At 39.2% G+C, this 22,257-nt stretch overlaps 1 protein-coding gene across 1 annotated transcript in view; it reads right to left on the reverse strand.

The window, feature by feature from the left end:
• RUNX3 (RUNX family transcription factor 3) overlaps window positions 1-20,304 on the reverse strand; it is a 77,203-nt gene extending 56,899 nt beyond the window's left edge. The window contains exons 1-3 of the mRNA XM_088460580.1: window positions 20,034-20,304; window positions 16,645-16,801; window positions 6,199-6,303 (exon numbers count right to left, since the gene is read on the reverse strand). Of these exons, the coding sequence (XP_088316706.1) occupies window positions 6,199-6,303; window positions 16,645-16,801; window positions 20,034-20,291 (520 nt within the window). The 5' untranslated portion in view covers window positions 20,292-20,304. The remainder of the gene's footprint in view (window positions 1-6,198; window positions 6,304-16,644; window positions 16,802-20,033) is intronic.
• Window positions 20,305-22,257: the final 1,953 nt, after the last annotated feature.

Below are 22,257 nucleotides of genomic sequence, written 5' to 3' on the forward strand. Positions count from 1 at the left end.
CTACATACTAGTCGCCATTACAGAGTTGTAGGTAGATGGAGTGGGTGGTGGAAGTGTGTAAAAGACTGCTTGCATTTTTGTCACTCTGTAAGTTTGTTTGTCAGACACTATCTAGCACCTGCAATCCAGTGCAGGCTCTTGTGTATGTTTGTCAGACACTAGCTAGCACCTGCAATCCAGTGCGGGCTCTTGTGTATGTTTGTCAGACACTAGCTAGCACCTGCAATCCAGTGCGGGCTCTTGTATATGTTTGTCAGACACTAGCTAGCACCTGCAATCCAGTGCGGGCTCTTGTATATGTTTGTCAGACACTAGCTAGCACCTGCAATCCAGTGCGGGCTCTTGTATATGTTTGTCAGACACTAGCTAGCACCTGCAATCCAGTGCGGGCTCTTGTATATGTTTGTCAGACACTAGCTAGCACCTCCAATCCAGTGCGGGCTCTTGTATATGTTTGTCAGACACTAGCTAGCACCTGCAATCCAGTGCGGGCTCTTGTATATGTTTGTCAGACACTAGCTAGCACCTGCAATCCAGTGCAGGCTCTTGTGTATGTTTGTCAGACACTAGCTAGCACCTGCAATCCAGTGCAGGCTCTTGTGTATGTTTCTTAGATATGAACTTGAAGTGAGATGCTCTTACTTAGAACTGTTTTTCATTGATGTGCTATGTTCTTTTTAACTGCCATGTGTTTGTGCTGCTGCTCTGTCTCTTAGTTTAGCCAGCCAGCTCGCTGCAGCCTTTGGCCAATATTGGTGTTAACAATATTGTGAGCTGTGAGGTGGCTGAAAATGAATGTTATTGATGTTAATAATACTATAGAACAAAAACAGGTCTATATTACATTAATTTTGCTGTCTTTATACATTTTTTAAGAATTCCAGATCCAAAAACAAAAGCAAAACAAAATCCAAAACACTTGAGGGTGGTTTTGTCAAAAATCAATACACGACGATGATTTACAACCAAATCCAAACACAGGGGTCTGTGCACATTTCTATTTTACAGCTGGTTATTGGACAGATGAGGCCATTCAATCAGATGCCACATTTAGGGACCTATGTATCAAAGCTTGAAAATTGTGAAATATAAATTACCAACCAATCAGCTTCTAACTTACATTTTATAGGCTGTGTTTGAAAAATTACAGTTAAGAGCTGATTGGTTAATACTTTTTCTCTCACAATTTTATCTCTCATCAAGCTTTGATACATAGGCCCCTTAGTACATGCCTACCACAAAGTAGGTCGCAATTTTAGCCTGCAGTATTCCTCCATCTATCTTTTAGCATGGATTAGAAGCAATGACAACACTGTCCTAAAATGGACAAATACTTTATATTCAAACCTTTTTAGTATGGTTTAACTTTCTATTTGTAAAGCTTTCCAGATAAACATAGATTGCTTATTTCAAATAAAAATCAACATTTAACAGGAAATTCATATTTTTTCTCTCTTCCTGTTTGCTCAAGTATGTCAACACCTCACATTAAAATGTGCAAACTTATTTTCGTGTTTTCTCCTAACTATGCCACTATGAGGATGAAAATGTCTCAAGTGTGTTTAGAAAGTATATTTTCCTATAGCTAAAAAAGTCAGATTCTGTACACAAACATATACATATAATAATAAAATTAAATGTATAATAGACCTTAAAGAATCACTAAGCCTAAGGGAAACTGCTAGCAACTTTTTCAGCTTCTATAAATAAGATTATAAAATAAACTTTTCAGTGTACTGTGGCAAATCTATTTATGGACAAAACAGAATTTTAAGTTAACATCTTTCTCTGTAATTCACAGACTCCCTAAATTGCTACAACTACAGTATGGCCTCACTTTATGACTGCCTATGCTATAGATAAAACTATCAGCAGAACAGTGCGGTAAAAGGGGTTTTCCACTTTTCCATTTTAGATAGTATCAGTAGCCAATCTTCTTTAATCGCAGACGCTGCGTCTGATCTCGCCTGTTCATACTCAGATGACGATTGGGGCACAGTATTGCTAAAGTAGAAAACTAATTTAAGGACCTATTCAATGTGATTTAGGAAAATGGCGATTGGGGCACAGTATTGCTAAAGTAGAAAACTAATTTAAGGACCTATTCAATGTAGTTTAGGAAAATGGGACAGGGACTGATATTGAGGGGAAACTATATATAAATCAGCTAGTGTGCAGTTATATCCACACAAAAGAATAGCTATGTACTATGCAGTGACGTGTGGTGAGGTCAATGGCTGGGGAGGCACACATGTATAAAACCACAGTTTTTATATCAAAACTCTGGGGCATGACAGGTAATATGATAGGGGAGGGAGTATGACAGGGGAGGCTCTGCCTGCACACCCCTGGTACTATGCAAAGTAATGTTAAAATACAGTGCAATTATACAATAGTGATGATAATGTTGCATTAAGCCATCCATATAACTTGACTGAAATAATGATCTGCAGGTTTGTATAGTAGTAAATGTACTTAACAGAATGTGGTGTGACTTGGGTGTGAATGTGAGAAAAACATTCTGAAATAGAAAACAATCTATCTTAACCCCTTAACTGGAGACGTTGCATGTGATCATGTGACCACAGCCATAAGTGCTTCAGCTGGAAAGGTCACGTCACATGCGACGGCACAGCCCCGCTGCCTCCCCTGGCTTTAGAAGAGGATCTCCTCTGCCTCCTTGGACTCCCCCGTAAGTCAAGCATCACTGCCGGAAATGTGCATATCTCTGCTGAGATTACCTAGTGTCTGTCATAGTTATCCAATATCTGACAATTATTAATGCTAACGGCCCATTTCTTAGCATAACAGAGCCTCTGAATTGCCATAAATGTGACCCTCTCTTTGTATCGCCATTCTTAATCACCCTTGTCCTGTAGTTCTTCATTGATGGGTGTTATATTTTCTGATGGCTGCTGAAGGAGTCTCGCAGTGCCAAATTCAACTAACAATTACTCCCAGCTGAGCATTCTGACACCACATCTGCATATAGGATCACTTTTATATTCAGGATAATATTTAATCAATGTTTAAAAAATAATGAGAATGTTTTCTCTATATTTTACTGATTTGGAATCACTAGTGGTCATTTACGAAGCTCAGACTGTTTTGTAGCAGTACCCAGATACAAGTGGGTCTTCTGTAGGTCATGGGAGTATAATACAAAACTATAAACGTCATATAAAGCTCTAACCTCATAACTTTACTTCCACTTCTTCCAATCAAATACTATTTTCAGTTATTCTCCTAAAATATTGCTTGGTTTTTCCTAAACTATGGTTTAAATTAATCATAATAGAGAGAGAAATAATTGTAAATGTCATACGGTATATAGCATTTGTCTGCGTGTGTGAAACTGTTTATTATATATCTAAAAATGCATCTAAAAAATTAGGTAATCCATCAATGTGCTGCAAGGAGGCCTAAAGCAGGTCTATTTAAAAGTGTATGATGACACCAAAAGAGTGCAAATTCTGAGCTGGTAAAAGAATGTTGGTGAATAGCACTGCACACCTCTACATCGCAAACAATGGCCCTAGACATGAGCCCTTGATATCCATTATCACAATATTCTCGCTTTACAAAAGAAATTTCATTTCTGCTCCGTAAAACAAGGTGGATTTGTGTTTGTACTCTGTGTTTAACTAAGACCTTCATTCCACCGAGCACCTCCTGCCTTTGCAAATTTCAATACCCTGGCACCATATGCCATCTTGCACCCTAACCACATGCACATCAGTGGAAATCTAGGTGCTCTTGCACAAATGGAGGCACATAGCCAGTCCAAAGTGGCTAGTGCGCTGTGTACTAGATGTTTGCCACTTACTACCTTTACTGTGTCTGGAATATGCTGGTTATTTAGCAAGATGAGAAAAGTCCTTACCCCAGTTAAGGTTTTTTTCTTCCCATTTATTAAGGCTACTGCCAGTGGTGGAAATCACTGAGTATTGCTGGAGGAGACCATCGGTGTGGCTCTACAGCAATAGCCTATTTAACAAGTACCACTCCTGGCCTTCAATCACTACTGTATCTCCATCTTAGTATGGTGATAGCTGGTGGCAGGACATGAGAAAAATGCTTTATTGTTAAAACAAGTATTTTTTCATCAGAAAAAACAAATTCAAAATAACTATCTTCTACAGTTTTTTTCTATTTTTCTTTAATTGACCCTGCAACTGGAATTGCAAGTTCAGGCTTCCTGTGCAGTGCGCATGCATGATCTGGAAAAGGCAGGTCGCAGGGCCGGCTCGAGGCACGTTTAGTGCGTGCGGCCGCACAAGGGCACCAGGGCTGTCATGTGGCTGGTGCGGCTGCACAGTGCAGAATCGACCAGTCGCGACAACTTACCCGGCTCCAGGCTAACCCTGTCCCCCACCCTCCCTCTGGTGTTATTGGTATAAGCTCAAGGGGAGGGAAGGGGCGAAGGGGGAGGGCAGTGCTGAGAAACCTAGCACCGGCCCTGGCGGATCAAATGTACAGTATCCAGTTGTGAGTAAACTCAGGCAAAGTACCAGAGACTACTCGCAACTGTGCACGGAGCCCCTTCTCTCTTAATCCACCATTGGTGCTTTCAATAAAATAATTAGCTCTCAATTAGTGGTAACGAAAAGACTGACGTTTTAAGAGATGTGGCAGTGCCCCACTCAACACCATCATTCGATAGCGTTCCTCCTTTCACCCAATACTTCATCCCGTTGAAACCATCTTCCCAGCAATGTTGTTGCCAGCAGAAGGTATGGGGGGAAGGAGTAGCAGCATGAGCACAGTGGTGATTCGGTCCTGATTCCAGAGTGTTCGGCAAGGGGCCCCCTCTGACCCATGGGCCAGCACACTCTGCAGCCTTTCTATAAAAACCACAGGATGGTGACAAGTACAAAAAAAATTGAGGTTTTTGCATCAGCCAATATGTTATAAACCACACGCAGCTATAGAAAGCAATGTGTTGCCTTAGTATTTGTACATATATAGGTGATGATTACAGATACAGTGGATTTTTTATATTTTATATCAAAAAGTAGGAGAGCGAAATGCGCACTGTACAGCTATTTAAGTATGATGTAAATGTACTATGTATGCATGTAACAAAAGGGAAGAGCTAGAGGCCAGGCTTCTGATACGTCACCACCGACATCACTAGTCACAGCTGTATTCATAGATGTTTTCCTCTTATAATACAATTCATTAAATTTTTTTTTAAAGCTAAAGCCATGTGAAATTTGCTGATCCTTGGTGATTGGGATGCAGTTTATATGCCAGCGGACAGGATGCTGGCAGTTGAAATACCGGCGCCGGAATCCTGCCACCCAGCATAATGCCGATGCCGATATCCTGAAGTAAGTGTGGTTAGCCGGAGATGGGAGGGTTAGGATTAGGCCCCCCTGGGGGAAGATTAGGGTTAGGCACCCTCGGGGAGTGTTAGGGTTAGGCTACGGGAATGGGCAGTTAGGGTTAGGCACCACTTTGGGGTTAGGGTTAGGCAGCCCCCTAGGAGGGTTATTTTTAGGGTGAGGGAATGGGTAGTTAGGGTTGGACACCCCCCCGGGGAGGTTAGGGTTAGGTACCACTAAGAGAGGGTTGGGGGGGAGGCGGGAAGGGTTAGGGTACTTATTTGCCCCTGTCATGATTTTGTACCATTTGGGCTTCCAGCGCCGGTTTTTGAACCGGCGGCTATTCAGCCGCCAGCATCTCATACCGATTCGTTGGTGACTGTCTTCTTTACATTCAATGACTGAACTTGCTTGATTATACATGATGCATATTCGATTCTGCTAATTCTGTGCAAACTTGTAACTTTTGTAATATTATCAGAATCATCTGAATCGATTCACCAATCCATAGACTTTAGCAGCACTGTCTTTTATATCATGCAGAATACTATAAAGGTATTACCATACAATAGCTTTTCAAAAGACAAAGAAATTTACTTTTTTTTTATCTAAGAGCATATTTAGAAATCTATATTTAACTCTACCAGAATTTAAGAATACAAAACGTGATTAATGTTCAGACCTTAAAGAACCAGTAAATCCCCAAATTTACATTGCTCAGTGATAACCTGCCATTCCACATATTCTACGATTTGTCTAATACAGTTCAGAAAAAAAATAATGAATGTATCTTTGGCTGCTGTGGGTTAAAGCTCTGTTTCCTGAGTGTATTAGCGTTTATAAACACCCATGAACACGTTTCAGAACTTACTTCTTGGTTCTCGTGGGCCATCTACAGTCACTTTGATGGCTCGGTGGTAGGTGGCAACTTGTGTAGGACTTGTGAAAACTGTGATTGTCAGGGTGAAACTCTTACCTGAGAATGGAAAAAAGATGTATAAATGTATACCAGAAATAATTTCTAAGTCTCAGAACAATTAAAATAATGTAGAATGTAATACAATCAATAAGAGACATTTGTACATAAGTGCTTTCTTTTTCCACTAGCTTAAACCAAACACAGTAACTGAAGCGGCCTATACATGGTGCGATAAATCAGCCGATCTGACGGATTGGTACGATTTGGCTGCTATATCACGCCGTGTATGGGCACGATATCGGATAGTGTGCGCGCACCCGTGGTGTCGTACACCGCACCCCCAGATCTTACTGCAGGTTCAGTTGATCTGGGGATGCGATGTGCTATCCCATGCAGCGCTGTGCGGGTGGGGGAGGGGGCCACCCGATCGCACTGTGTGTGGGGACATCCCGATATTTCGAACGTCGGATCCCCCATCGCGTCGCGCAGTGCCTATCGCACCATGTATGGGCCGCTTAAGAGGTAAAACAGTCACATTTTGAATGATGAGATGTTGCTCTTAGCAAGTTCAATTTATCGTTCTGACATAGCTGGTGAATGGTTGGATTGATTCACTGGTATTAAGCCCCACCACAGGTTGAGCCTGTTTGGACATCACATGCAACTGTAATTTCTGGAGCTGAATGAATTTAACTAGCAGTGTTTAACGGTGTATTACCATCCAGGAAACCTTTCCCCTAAAGCTGGATTATCCCCTTAGATGCAGCCTAGGATACTGATATGCGCAGCTGTTTTTCTTTCTCTGCCTGGGCTGAAAACCAAACGGCATGAGTGGAAAGAATAATCACCAGTGATGCAGCATTGGATCAACTGTGTGAACATCGGACATCTAAGTAACTCAGGTTACTCAGGATGTCCGCCAAAATCACGCTGCCAGGGCCAGTGAAGCACTTCGGCACGCCCAGGAAACAGGGCTGACACCCCCCCGTTTTCTAAAATGCTCTGTGTTGCTGCCCCCAAATGCCAGCAGCTTGTCAATCTGCCATTTTGGGGCACTGCAACCGATGTAGCAGAAGCAGATCTGCACATCAGAGATCTACGTAAATCATACTTGCCAACTCTCCCTCATTGTCAGGGAGACTCCCTGAAATAGCAGCAATCTCCCTGTCTCCCTGAAGAGTCTACCAATCTCCCTGATTTCACCTTACCCCCATTATGACACTGTTATATAAAAGAAAACACAGAGATATATACATTCAAATGGGATCATTAGTATAATTTCCCTGCATTGATTATAAGGCACAATGATCTTATGATCCCTATGGTTACATGCATTTTCTGAGAAGTATCAGTGTGTTTTCATCAACAAGTAGTTTTTACTAACTCCTTTGGGGCTCATTTACATGTGGATGTAAATCAATTTTATGACACGCCTCTCAGATGTAGCAGTACACGCCCACTTTACCGCCACACTCATAGGTGCTGCTTTCACAATCTCACTGAAATGCTTTTTCAAAAGTAGGCAAGTATGACGTAAATATTGAATGTATGTAAATCTCTAAATTAGGCCCTAGGTTTTAAGAATATCCATGCTTGAGAACAGATGGTTAAATCAAAATTACTGAAGTACTAATTAAGTACCTCAATATGGCTATCCATAAAACCTGGACTGTTAGTGCGCCATGTACTAAAGCAAACAGGCATACACCCAACTCAGCATGAGCCACTTCTCTGTCCAGTTGGTAACAACATGGCCCTAATAATTCTCCTAAAGCTCAGCGGGAGGCTTCATGAATTGCTTTTAAATTACTTTTAATTATGTAAATGTAATCATCTCCAAGTTGAAATTAAACACCTCCACATTTTGATCAGTAGTTTTCCTGTAAAAGTGCAGGATTCTAAAAAATGAATTGTCTGCAAAAGTTTTGGAATAGACTTAAGGCTATAAAGAACTTTTATTTTGGAGATTTAAAATTACAGCGCTACACAAAAGATGAATCAGTTCAAAGAAAAGACTTGGAATTATAAAGCATTCCGGTTTGGAAATTTGTATTGGAAGCATGAAAAACTCTTAACAGGATAATTAACTACAGAAATATAAGCTTAATTCATAAAAGGAGACATTTTCCATTTGCCAATGTGCAGTCAGTTAAGCGCAGAATTCGAAAGCAAAAAAAAAAAAAAATTGGTAGAAAACGAAACAAGGAGACGGAAATGCTAAAGAAATGTCAACGATTTGAATTTTGCAAAACCTAACAAATAAACAATAATTGCATGCTGCTCACAACTCATACATGCTGAATTAATTAATGCAGAATATACAGCATATCGTTTTACAGAAAGGTATTACAAAAAAAAAATGTTTGTCACCGTTTAGCTGTTTACAGCAGCGTCACTAGGGAGGTGCGGGGGGGGGGGTCAAAACATGTGACACCATTGGAGGGGATGACACCAAAATAGCAGAGCTGCTCTGCTATTTTGGTGTCACGCCCTCAGTTGGTGTCTCCGAGAGGCCAGTACCCGGAGAGAGGCAGGGGAGAGACTGTGTGCTGCCCCAGCAGCTGCTGGAGCGCTGGGTAAGCCCACTGTGTGCCGAGAACAGGGGGCGGGAACGACCCCAAGATCGGCACACAAAGGGGGTGTGGATTTACGGAGTGAAGCCACACCCCATTTCACAAATACCCGCCCTTTTGCTCCCGCACGCGTCTACGGTGCGCGGAGGAACACCAGCCAAGCTGCCGCACTGGGTGTCACCCAGGTAAGTGACGACTCTGGCTGTTTACTGTGTTGTTCATAACCCAAGACTATTTGAAATGTAAAATGATGAAATACACAATTAATCAGTATCTCGGGAACAATATTTTGTAGGTGGAATGTCTAATGGAGAATAAATTTACTAAAGTGCTGATTTACAAAAGTGGATGTGTTTCCCATAGCTGCCAATCACATTCTAGCTATTATTCTAGAATGTACCAGATAACTGATAGCCAGAATCTAATTGGGTGCTATGGGTAACACCTCCACTTTTGTAAACCTATACTTTAGTAAATATAGACGGGATGTAGTTATTAGGTCAGCAATAACAATGCTGACATTCATAATGTCAACACCACAATGTCAACAGTTATGAAGATAACGATCAGAATGTCGACTTGTGAAATGCTGACATTGTCTGAATGTCGACATTAGGTTAGGCTGTGGGACAGGAAGTTTAGGCACTAGGGGGATTGTTAGGGGTAGGGATTCGGGTTAACGATATGGGGACTGTACTTACCGGAATGCCGGTACATCAGATGACTACCCGGAACTGATGGTCACATGAACTCTAGGACCTGGAAGCTACCGCTGCCATTGGGACCAGATAAGTGACTGCTGGGCCACCAGGGACATTCTATTATGTCAACATTTCATCATTGAATGTCAGCATGGTCAATGTCAACATTATGAAGGTATCATACCTAATACAATATAGACCTAGGTCCATTATTTTTGATATGTTATATCTAACAATCTATTTTTTATATTTTACTTTATTACTGTAATATGTGTTGTGCTTTTTTTCTGCAATTCACTTCTAGAAGCTCTTTTCATTCCATATGTACAGAACTATTTGTTGCTACGAGGAGCATGAGTTCATGCTAGTCCTGGTGTACTACGTTATGCCATGCAATAAGACGCCCCTTTGATGGACATGTTACAGATATGCCAAGCTATAGTGTTGCCGATGGCGCAGCAAATCGTGTCTTGCATAGTGCGAGATGCACGCCCGCGATCAGATACACACACTGCGTACGTGACCGCACCTTCATAGGAATGAATGGTGCGATCGCAGTGCGCACCATAGCGTATGTGCGCACGATCAGCCACAATGTAACTGGATGCATCTGTAATGCATGGCTGCCAATCACCAGTGAGTTTACTATAAATACAATTTGTAGTCGTCAGTAAAACAATACAAAGATCAGTAAAAAATATAACTCTCTTCTATCACTAATCAGCCACAGCCAGTATACACAAAATGAGTCATCCCAAATCTCAATATGGTGCTTAATCACTATTATTTTAATCCTTGAACCTCTTTGTCCACTAGATTATATTACTTTCACTACAGTATAAGCTAAGGCTGAGAATAGCATACCAATAACAATGTTGCTTTTCAGCAATGTCAGACTGTGGTTTGGAGGTCCCACTAGGAAAGCAATGGTAGTGGCACACTAATTGCACGCTGCTGGAGGAGAAATTGTCACTTAACAAGTCAACCACCTCCTCCACCCTTCATTGCAGTTGCATATACTGTGTGCACTGCTGTTTGATTAGCTCAGCTCGCAGCCAGTGGTGAAGGTATGGAGGAGGTGCGATGTCGAGCAGGGTACTAGTCCACAGTCAGTACAAAATATTTGCAATGGTGGACAATCTAGGGTGCATGTAAAATAGTGTCAAATAAAGTATTATCCAAGGGGACCTACTAAACAGTTATTTTTAGTTGGTTGGTATTAGGGAAACAAAAATGTTGTAGTGACAAACCTTGAATTGTTCTTGCAAATAAGAGATAGTTGTACATTTTAGGTGTCTACAAATGGCTAGGCTACATACATTTCAAACTTTCTACTCACTGTCTATGGGATATTAATTCTAAAGGAGTTAGTTCTTGTGGGAGTATGAGCACCTTGATTTATGTGTCTTGAGCTTGTTATTCCCTGTTATGTGGGTGCAGCCCTATTGTGAACACATTATAGTATACATTGACAGACAAGATATTTCAACCAACACCAATAATGATTAAGAAAACAAAATTAGATACAGCGAGAGGAGGAGACACATTATTTTTGGGGGGGTTAAACACTTGCTCTAAATGTTTCCAATTCTCTGGCAACTCTGGATGAATAAAGAGGGAAGCAAGGCTATGAATCTGCTCCTCAGATGTCCTCGCTTTATCAGCTTCAAATATTTAATGTATACGGGGTGTATACATATACACCCTGACATTTCCACTCTAGACTACAACACTTTATAGCCATTATTACCCCCTGTGAGTGGGAACATGTCATCCAGTTGCATTCCTCTGAAGATAACTGCTATGGGATGAAAACTAGGACTAAAAATGGAGCATGTACTACTCTGTTCTCTGTACAACATACTTACTTACTCTCCCGGAATATACGAGGGACTCTCAAACTCCCAAGACAAGATCAGCCTCCCAGATCCACCCTCTTCCTTAAGATTGGGTAGTTCAGGGGCTCGTGATGTGATTCATTGCAGCACATCATCTGCACCTCCCACCTAGTCCAAGTATGTACTATATGTAATCCATACATGGCTCTCATCACTGGATTTCTTGTTATTCTGCTGAGTATAGATAGCGAGCAGGTTTGGTGATCATAGAGATATGGGGACAATTACTTCTTACATGTTAAATCAGATCAGAGGTAGACCTGTAGCTTTTCTGCTGTTGTGGAACCCCAAGTCCCAGCATTCCTTACTAACCTAAGCTTATATGAGAAAATATATTTTTTGTAGCTAAATATGTAGCCTAAATAATTCTTGTGTCATAAAGATTACTGTAGCATACACATTCGAATATGGTTTATTAATTATACCGTTCCAGAAAAAGCATAAAAAGTTTATCTGGCAGTATAGAGTATATTCTGAATATAGAAATCAGAAAAGCAGGCATAATAAGCATTTTGTCAAATGTTTTTCTTGCACTTTTAAAAGAGAGCTCAATCATGCATAAGGAAATGCACCCCAACCCCACTGTAGACAGGATTTCCTCAGCAGTAGAAGGGTGTATGCCAAGACAGAACACGCCACGGCCAGGCCCCATAGCATAATGCAAGGGAGGGCTTTGCAATAGCGATACACCCCATAGAGCCTCTATACTGTCAGTCCTTCTTCAGAAAAGGCCCTGAGCATGCACAGGTGGTGGCACATGTGCATTGAAGCCTCTTTTGGAACCTCATTGCACGTCCTAACCCCTGCAAAGTGGAGGTCTCAGGAGAATGACCTGGCTTTGCTTGGGAGACCTCACCACTGGGTCCTAAAGTGACGGCACCCTCTTAGGGATGGACCATCTTTTGGATTGATGCAGGAATCTTTATTGCAAATTGATATGGTGCGAATATCGATGGCGGAAAAAACAATCGTTATTGGGACAAATTGCAGACCCTCTTTGTTAATAGAACACCACAGGGGATCTATCTAATAGTGGAAACAGTAAAAAAAAGGGCAATTAGTGATCAAGCATATCACACTGGCTGCACTGATTAGTAATTGAACCAACATCGGAACCTAAATATTTTTGATATATGAATATACAATGTCCATCAGTACACCCCCTGCCACTGATGATTACATAAGACTTACAACCCTCATTGTCCTGCTGCTTGAAATGCAACTAAAGCAGACAACTAAAGCAGAGCTTTAGAAAGATCCCTGTTGTTATTGCATGGTCCACATTGCCAATCAGAACAGCACAGGGTTATTACTAGATAGCGTATATATGGAACTTGCAGTATTTGTTTCCAGCGATGCTCCGTTATCATTGACCCTGCTTGGCTCTGAGTTACTGTGTAAATCATCATACAAATTGATGCTCTCTTTTTCAAATTTCACTTCAGTGCAATTTGCTCTGTTTCAGTGGAAGTTGGATGTGCCTACTTTTGAAAAAGCTTTTTAGGTAGATTGTGAAGCAACACCTATAAGCATGGTGATAAAATGGACGTGTACTGCTACATCTGGAAGGTGTGCCATAAAACTGACTTACATCCAAATGTAAATGAGCCCCAAAGCAGTTAGTAAGATCTATCTGTTGATGAAAACACACTGAAACTTTTCAGGCCTTGCTCTTGTATTGTGTTTTACAGGAGTTCCATATAAGTGGCCAAGATAAACCTTATATGAAAATGTATGTAGCCATAGGGATCATTGTGCCTTCTAATCAATGCAGGGAAATATCACCGATGATACCATTGGAATGTATATATTTCTGATTTAATTTTTTCCCCATGTATATAACATTTACATAATAGGGGTAAGGTGCCTTCAGGGAGATGACTAGGCTCTTCAAGGAGTCAGGGAGATTGCTACTATTTCTGGGAGTTCCCCTGACAATCAGGGAGAGTTGGCAAGTACGCGTAACTAAGCAATAGAGTCTGAACACCTGTGTGCATGCACACATAGATGCTCTCTCACTATGGGGCCCATTTATTAATTATTGGGGTTTAGACTCGATAATTACAATTTATTATTACCGCTATTAGCAACAATAAGAAATTATGTACTGCAGGGATGTATTAAGAAACATGTGTAAAGTGAAGTGATTGCATCAGCGATCACTTTATTTTGTGCTGTTGGTCCCCTGGCGGCCGACTGAACTTGCTCGGTCATCAAACCAGGTAAAATCCGGAGACTGTCTCTCTAGGTAAAATCTGTAATATGTAGCCTCTAGTCTTCAATGGTTAATGCCATCTTATGATGGCATTAGCTAAAGAGACCAAGCTTGGTAAATGTCACAATATAGCAACCCCTATAGATATCATACATCAAGAGGATAATAAAATTTTACATAATTCCCACAAAATTTGTGTAATAAATATTCCCCTTCATCATTATATTAAAGGTCCCACAGATGTACACTGTAGACAAGATGAATTCGCAATAGGTGTTCTACTAGAATAATGCAGAGTGCCATTACGCTGTGTAATTCTTATAACTGGTCAGTTGTTCCCAGATTGATAGTTATCTCTTTGATTTGTCATTTTACTGCTGTTAATTCTGTCACGCTCATTAGTTCCCTATTATTCCCATGACAGCTCTACTAAAAGTAAAAGCTGAGGGGAAAAATGGATTATATTGCTAATTATTTTTTACTTATCTATTTATTATAAATCCTTCTCAGATTTATAATATTTCATCATACAGGTATCACAAGGATGCTGTGCATGTTAAGTCTATTGTGTATGGGGGTGCCAGCCAACGCAATTTATTAACATGCGTCCGCAGCCTGGGAGTTCAAAACTAGCAGAGAGGGAAGGGGGAAAACAGAGAGAGGAGGCAAGAGAGAGAGAGGGAGGAAGAGAGAGAGAGATGGAGAGCGAGAGAGAGGGAGGGAGGGAGAGAGCGCGAGAGAGAGGGAGGGAGGGAGAGGAGGGAGAGAGAGAGAGAGAGAGAGAGAGAGAGAGGGAGGGAGGGAGAGAGAGGAGGGAGAGAGTTGGAGAGAGAGAGAGAGGGAGGGAGAGAGAGGAGGGAGAGAGTTGGAGAGGGAGAGAGAGAGAGTAGTAGAAGAAAAAAAGTGGGGAATACAAAAAAAGGGAGAGAAAAGTTTCAGAAGGAGAAAGATTTAGACCCTGGATGAAGAAGATTGTGATGGATTAAGAGAGTTAGGAGAAAAAAAAGAAAGGGGCAACACTGAAGAGAAAAAGAGAAAGAACAAAAATCCCGGGCAGCGCTAAGGACAATTTCTAGTAGCATATAAAAGCGTAATATTATCCTGGGAAAGGCTAAAGACTGAATATGTGGGCACATATGAAAAACCACAAGAAAACTAAGCGAAGCATATAGTTTTACTGAATTGAACACAGTATCTAATAAAGCTATAAAAGCTGTGTTTAATTATTATCTGTTATGTAGTTAACATTTTGGTGAAAGTGTTCCTTGGAAATGTACACTATGTACTTTCGGTATATACTTTCGGTGACACGCATCTGCGATACGTTCGCAGCTAATTGGACTGACCCCTTAGAATCAATCTACGACACACACTTTCCCATGTTCACATCTCTCTGCACATTTTAAATCTGCCCCACTTGCGGTGCAACATGGTCTTACCAAGGTACAAATTGTTCCTTCTTTTGCTCCTTTTTTTATTTGCTCCAGTCCTAACGTGAATTACTAGTAAGATACTGCACAGGCATCTGCTTATAAAACTGACTGGATGCTTGTTCCGAAATATGCGCATACAGTAGGTGTATTTTTGCTAAATAAAATGCAGTTCATAAATTACCCTGACTAAGACACTAAACTGAACTGATATGTGGATGCTAATTATAATATTGGACACACTCTTGGGTTCTGTTGAATTATGAAAGGTAATAGCAAAAGAAAGCAAAATTGCAAGAAATGTAGAAAGTATCGAAAAATGAAGACTTAGACGATTCCACATCAAATTCAAAGTCTGAGTGAGCAGTTCTGTCTAGGATAGAAATATTACATATGATCTATAGAAAAGAATCTAATAACTAAACAAAAGGACCCTTATCAATGTCATGCGCTGTATGCGTATACAGGTTGAGTCTCCCATATCCAAATATTCCAAAATACGGAATATTCCGAAATACGGAATTATTTTGGCATGACTGAGATAATGAAACCTTTGATTTTTGGTAGTTTAATGTACACAAACTTTGTCTAAGGCACAAATTATTAAAAGTATTGTATAAAATAACCTTCAGGCTGTGTGTATAAGGTGTATATGAAACAGAAATGAATTTCATTTCTGTACACAAACTTTGCTTGAGCCACAAAATTATTGAAAATATTGTATAAAATGACCTGCAGGCTGTGTGTATAAGGTGTATATAATACATAAATGCATTCTGTGTGTATATTTGGGCTCCGTTAACAAGATATTTCATTATATATGCAAATATTCCAAAATACGGAATATTCCATTATCCAAAATACCCCTGGTCCCAAGCATTTTGGATATGGGAGACACAACCTGTACTTCTTAAACATTTCATAACCGATGAATATGCAATACAATACAATCAAGTCATCCATCATGGTTACCAAATAAAAGTGGCATAGTTATCACAAGTTTATTTACAGTAGTTCCTAATAAAATTTGTTTTATCAACAGAGTGTGTGAGGTTGGGACTAATGCTCTAACTGATGCGAGATTATTGTAGCCATACAGTTACGATAAACAATCCACAATATAAGGTAGCATAAATGAAACGTAGGTATTCCTGATTGCTAAGTAGAAGATTCTTGGCACGATTTATCAATATATAAGTAAGAATGAAGAGTTGTACTGCAAACTATTCAGGTTAATAGATGCAAATTATTACTAAAATATAAAGAAGACAGGCAGAAAAGGCATTAATACATTTCCATTTGTATGTAGATCAATACATTTAGAACCTGTAAGTAACAGAAGAAGCAAAGATTTGCACCTTAGATATCATTTTCATTCACATCATTAGGCAAATTAGTGTACCTAGATCACTTTGAAATGATCAGGGTATGTCATTCAGTATGGGGTTCCTGAATGAAGACTGTGCATTCAAATAGTCTAGCAAGTTAATGCTGTGTATAATAATTATGCTTTATTTGTTTAAGACACAAAACAAAGGACAACAGATATATTCAGACTTCGAGTTAAACAATATAACTCACCTCTGCCACTTCTCCCAACAAAGCGGAGATCATTGAATCGAGCTACTTGATTTTTCATGACAGCAGAAGCATTCCTCAACTCGGCAGAATAGTTCTCATCATTTCCAGCCATGACTGTTACAACTGTCCCATCAGGGACGTCACCCAAAGCCACAACCTGTATATAGGACAATATGTTTAGCCATGTAAAGAGAAGTGGAATAACGCAGTCTATTAGATATAGATTCCGCAAACCATACCCCATATACTGTGGTACAAATACACATTTATTAGGTCAGATGATAGACGAACAATGTGAGCCATGAGTAAGTATTTGAGTATAGACAGCTAAGATTGTATTATGAAGACATCAGATTCTTATCTCAAGACAACACTAAATTAAAGGTGTTATTGCAACTGAAATGACATTAGCCGTTTAGATGGACTACCATTAATGTTTATTTTAGGTATTTGTAATATGTTGTAAACATTTTTAGACCAGATAAACTTGAACATAAAACAAATCTCTTGCAGATGCAATAAATGTATTTGAGTCAATAAAGGTGACTAAATCGTAGCAATGGTGTATTGTGTACTGGAAAAGAATATCTCCTAGAATGCATCATAATATGGCATTCTGTCGGATCCTTCATTAATGACATTAGTTTCATGTACATCATGGGTCTATGATAACGTAGAGACATAACACACACACACACACACACACACACACACACACACACACACACACACACACACACACACACACACACACACACACACACAGTCTTGTTTTCCAGCATATGGATGAGCTGTTAAGAAGTAAAAACAGACTAAAATTGTGGTCTACCGTAAGTAACACATGCTCTTCTTTTCGCATTGATGCTACTGTTGTAGTCCAAAGAACACTGCATTGTGCATTACTTTGTAATTTGAAAACTTATGTATCTACTATTTTAATGTTTGAGGCAAACTTATTATTTTAATTCACAAAAAAAATTTACTCTAAAACTGTTATTTACAAAGTATGTGTCTCTTCTATGTCCTCATTTTGTTTATGTTTCATTTAGTTTTCTGTTTTTCGCCAGCTTGTCTTTATTCTAAATATTTCATTAGCTATATTTATGCGCATTTTTAAATAAATTGTTTTTAACTAATCAAGTTATTCTCCTTATGCCTTCTCTTTCTTGGTATCTCGTACTAAATGCAATGTGTTGTAGCAATTGTATAGATTTCCCCCCCTACTTTTATCCACCTTTCCAACTGTCCTGAATTAATTTTCATTTACTCTATCTCAATTCATCAATCTGTTTTTTGTATATCCTATATATCCCATATTTGACCACACATTATTAATTTACTCTGTAAACTGTGTATTCAACTAATATAAAACATTTACACACTCAAATAAATCTAGAGCAATAATCAGATATGGTGCACACTTTAAATTAATATTACACTAAAGTATGGAATATTGATATTTTTTAGCAATTGGTCACTGGTAAATAAGATTCCTACAGCTAGTAATATGATAATAAATGTTCATCAATGTATTTTGAATTTGTTATACTGTGATTTAATGTATTGCTATAGCTTCAATTTCTTGAGTCTATAAAAAAATTGACAAAATAAATGCTAAACAAGTTATTGCAAAATATATGTGGAATGTACAAATAATCGTTATCATTTTCCCTGCTAATAGTACCTCGTATTATTTAATTATGCAGTCTGTGCAATGATATGATCTGCAATTGTTAATAACTTTACATAAGAACATATTAAACATGGCATATGAAAAGGGTAACTAAAATCTAAATATTAAGCCAAGCTAATTTTGTCTTTACTTCTTATCTCTGTCTCTCTCATTATAAATGTTAAATGATAGGATTTTTGCAATATTATTTATTTCTCTGGTTAACTAAAATATGTGTCAATTTTGCATTAAGAATAGCAATAGATTGTTTACAAAACATATATTTTGTATTTAATCAAGTCACACATAATAGCTATTTTAATACCACGAATATCCTTTAATTACTAACTAATTGTATACCTTAGTAGTCACTGAAAATGAAAACTCAATTAAATAGTTGCTGGTGGAGACTAACTTTACAGTTCGAATTTATTTGAAGTTGGAAAGAGGTCTATAAAAAATATTCCCAAGCACTTTGCAAATACCTGACCCTAAACTAGCTCTTTTATCCGAATCTATGCTAGCTCGCACTGTTTGCTTTGTGTTTCTTTTTCCCTACAGAGCATCTCAAGATGTGTTATTTCTGTTCTAGTACCCTCTGACCACAAAGCTATCATGTTTTAGATTGAAGATACTAAATATCAGCCCACTGATTTCCCATATGCAGATACAAGACATCACATAAAACTTTGCATAGTATACTCTGTATTTGAGTTAAATTGCAATTATAAAATCTGATTATGCTGCTAGTAAATGCAGACTTTTTTTTCCAATAATTTGGATTGTTTTTAAAAATATTTTTAAGTAGTGAATAAATATAATGGCAAGCTTTTGTACAACTATATGCCAGCTGCCCAAATTCTATGTTTTATAAGTTCTACAAACAAATTTTAATTGCATTTAAAATGTTGAATATAAACCTACAACAATTAAGAACCTGGATATTACAATGAAATAATAATAATAATAATAATAATAATAATAATAATAATAATAATAATAATGAAATTGTTTCTGATTCCACTATAAGTTGGATTTTTTAAATATTCCAAAATGAATGTGGAATAACAGAAATGTAGGTAATATTGGAAGTATTATAACAGCACTTACATTACAGAGGTAAAAGGTTTTTGCAAAATGTATGGTTAAACTAAGCTCTTTTTCTGATTATTACACTTGATAATCTTCAAAAGGGAAGAAGGAGTGACACTGAGGTTAAGTTACCAGTCTCTGAAGTGGTGTACCGATTACACCAAACCATACTGTTATAACCATGCTTGGTTCAGTACATTTGGTTAAGCAATACATACTGCACATTATAACAGTGCGAAAACAAATATTGCTTTTTTCATCATGCAATTTGCAGTTCTAATTCTCATTTTTGACTTGGTGACTATAAAACATGATTCGTTAACATGACAGACAGGATTCCATCCTGCGGTGATGGTAACAAGGTGATGTGCAGAAGACATTGCCATGAACCCACATGGTATATTTTATCTAGAATGGTGTTACACTATTTGTAATTTTCCTTATTTACTAAGGATACACAGTACTTGAATTCTCAGCACTTTGTGTTCTAAAGTATATCCTGACCTATATACTTGCCAATGTATAATTATACAGTTATCATAGAATGTAAGTATTTGGAGGCATATTACTCTTTACACAATTATATGCGTAATTCTGCCCCTCTTGCCGGCACATGTACATTTACCTTGAATGCCACCGGCAGGGTCTTGTTGCACCTCCAATGTGACGGCAGCACCGAGCACAAGAAGTTGGGGCTGTCGGTCCGGACCAGTTCTCCTGCGTGATCTGCCAGGACATCCACCACCGTCCGTATCTCAGTCCTTGTCCTCCCGGGACCAGAGGAGCTGATGGCCCCGTTGCTGTCTCCCATTTTACCACAGGAGAAGGATGTGGATGGAGGGGTAAAGCGCCGGCTGGTGCTGGGGTCTACGGGAATACGCATTACAACAACAGGGGTTAGGAAGTGCCAGCCACTGGGGATGTACCACAGATCTAATGCCCAGGCCCTGACCAGCAGCTCCTCACAAGACTGCACTGACTTTCCTCCTACAGCTGCTTATCTATCATCTTTTCTTAAAAAAAAAAAAAGTGAAGTGTGTGACTGTGAGATGAGAGCTGAGGAAGTGAGTGTCTGATTTCAGAGCTACAGGGGGGGGGGGATGTGAGGAAACACTGAACCCAGCCTTGTCTTCTAAAGTTGATGCACCCTCCTAGTCCTATAGCACCAAAAACAACAAAGATTGCTGAAAAGTGTAACTGCTATAGCACATATCCAAGTAGCGCTGCCTGCAGGCGTCACGTCGCAGCCAGCACTGAGTTGTGGTGGAGCAGCCTGTTCCTCTGCACTGGTCCCTGGTGAGCAGGGATAACAGGCACAAGCCAGATCTATGGCTGCTGGCGGGATATACAGAACAATAATTTTCTTTATATAACAGTCCAGAAACTATGAAATGGGAGAAAGTACACAGAAAAAACAGAAGTTAGCACACATCTGTCTGCTCCTTCCTGAAGACGCAATGTCAGCTTAAAAAGATGAGGGGGTGGTACTGGGAGTTTTGCTGCTCTTAAACTATGACATTACTCTGAAAAGTCCAGGAGAAATGTCTGACGCTATTATATTCTCCTTTGTGGCAGATTCTCCATGCTGCAGCCAATGGAGGTATACTCAGACTTTACTCCACAAGTCACTGGAGGGAACTGTTCTAGGACTCCAATCATCTGCTATTCCCCTACATGCCATGCAGTAGATAGGAGAGTCCCAGCGGTGTTCTCCTTACTGATCTGTGTAATGAGGAAAGAAAGTGGCATGTAGTATTTACACCAGAGCTGTCACATGGAGGGGAGGAGAGACTGAGGGTGACTGGCAAATGAGCTATGCAATCCCCATCTAGTCCCCTCTTAGTACTCAGGAGACCCCCATGTGCCCACATAAGGGTGTGTCTGACAGGACAACCCCCTCTGTACGCTCAAAGCGGAGCAGCACTGGAAATGACTACAGCCCCAAACCAACGGCCAACTTCTGCCCCACCAGGAAATGAATAAACACAGACATGATGTTATCCCTGTTTCTTTTTTTTTTTTTTAACGGACTTCGTTTATTGCCATGTGCCTGAGGTTACTGACCAATAATCATTCTGATTATCATTAGCTAGAAATAATATCCACTACTGCCCACCTTGTGTACACACACAATAGACTCGGGCTACATATCTAAGTGTATATGATGCATCAGACTGTACACTACGAGGTATGCTTATGGCTGGCTTAATCAGCGAACAGATAAGTTATTTTGCTCTTATATGTATTGTTGTGTGCTGACATTATAAATCATAATTTACCCGTCATATTTATTACTCTTTCTTATTGAGAGCTTCACATTCCAGGTACAAGCTAAGGAATATGCCACTGAAAAGCTGCAGAAAGTGGTCATTGCCTTTACCACGGTCCGTATGCAGTCTCACAGTCCTTCACAGTTGTTATTGATGCTACGGTCATTTTTACTATATATACGCCAAATATATATACTCAGCCATCATTGTGTGTGAACAGTATTCCAGAATTAAATATGCATTATTTCAGTTATTCCAGTTATTTTATGATCACTATATATAAAAATATGTGTGTGTGTGTGTACATGGGTATATATATATATATATATATATTTACACGTGTGTGTACATGTGTGTGTGTGTGTATATATATATATATATATATATATATATATATATATATATATGTATGTGTGTGTACATATGTGTATATATATATATATATATATATATGTGTGTGTGTGTGTATGTACATATATATATGTGTGTGCGTATGTACATGTATAATTATATATATATATTTATTTATTTACAGCGTAGTCACTATAGAACTTGGAATGTTTGTTTTATTACTTGAAA

The sequence above is a fragment of the Taudactylus pleione genome, unplaced genomic scaffold (assembly GCF_031769625.1).
Source record: "Taudactylus pleione unplaced genomic scaffold, aTauple2 ptg000007l, whole genome shotgun sequence".
Taxonomy (NCBI): Eukaryota; Metazoa; Chordata; class Amphibia; order Anura; family Myobatrachidae; genus Taudactylus; species Taudactylus pleione.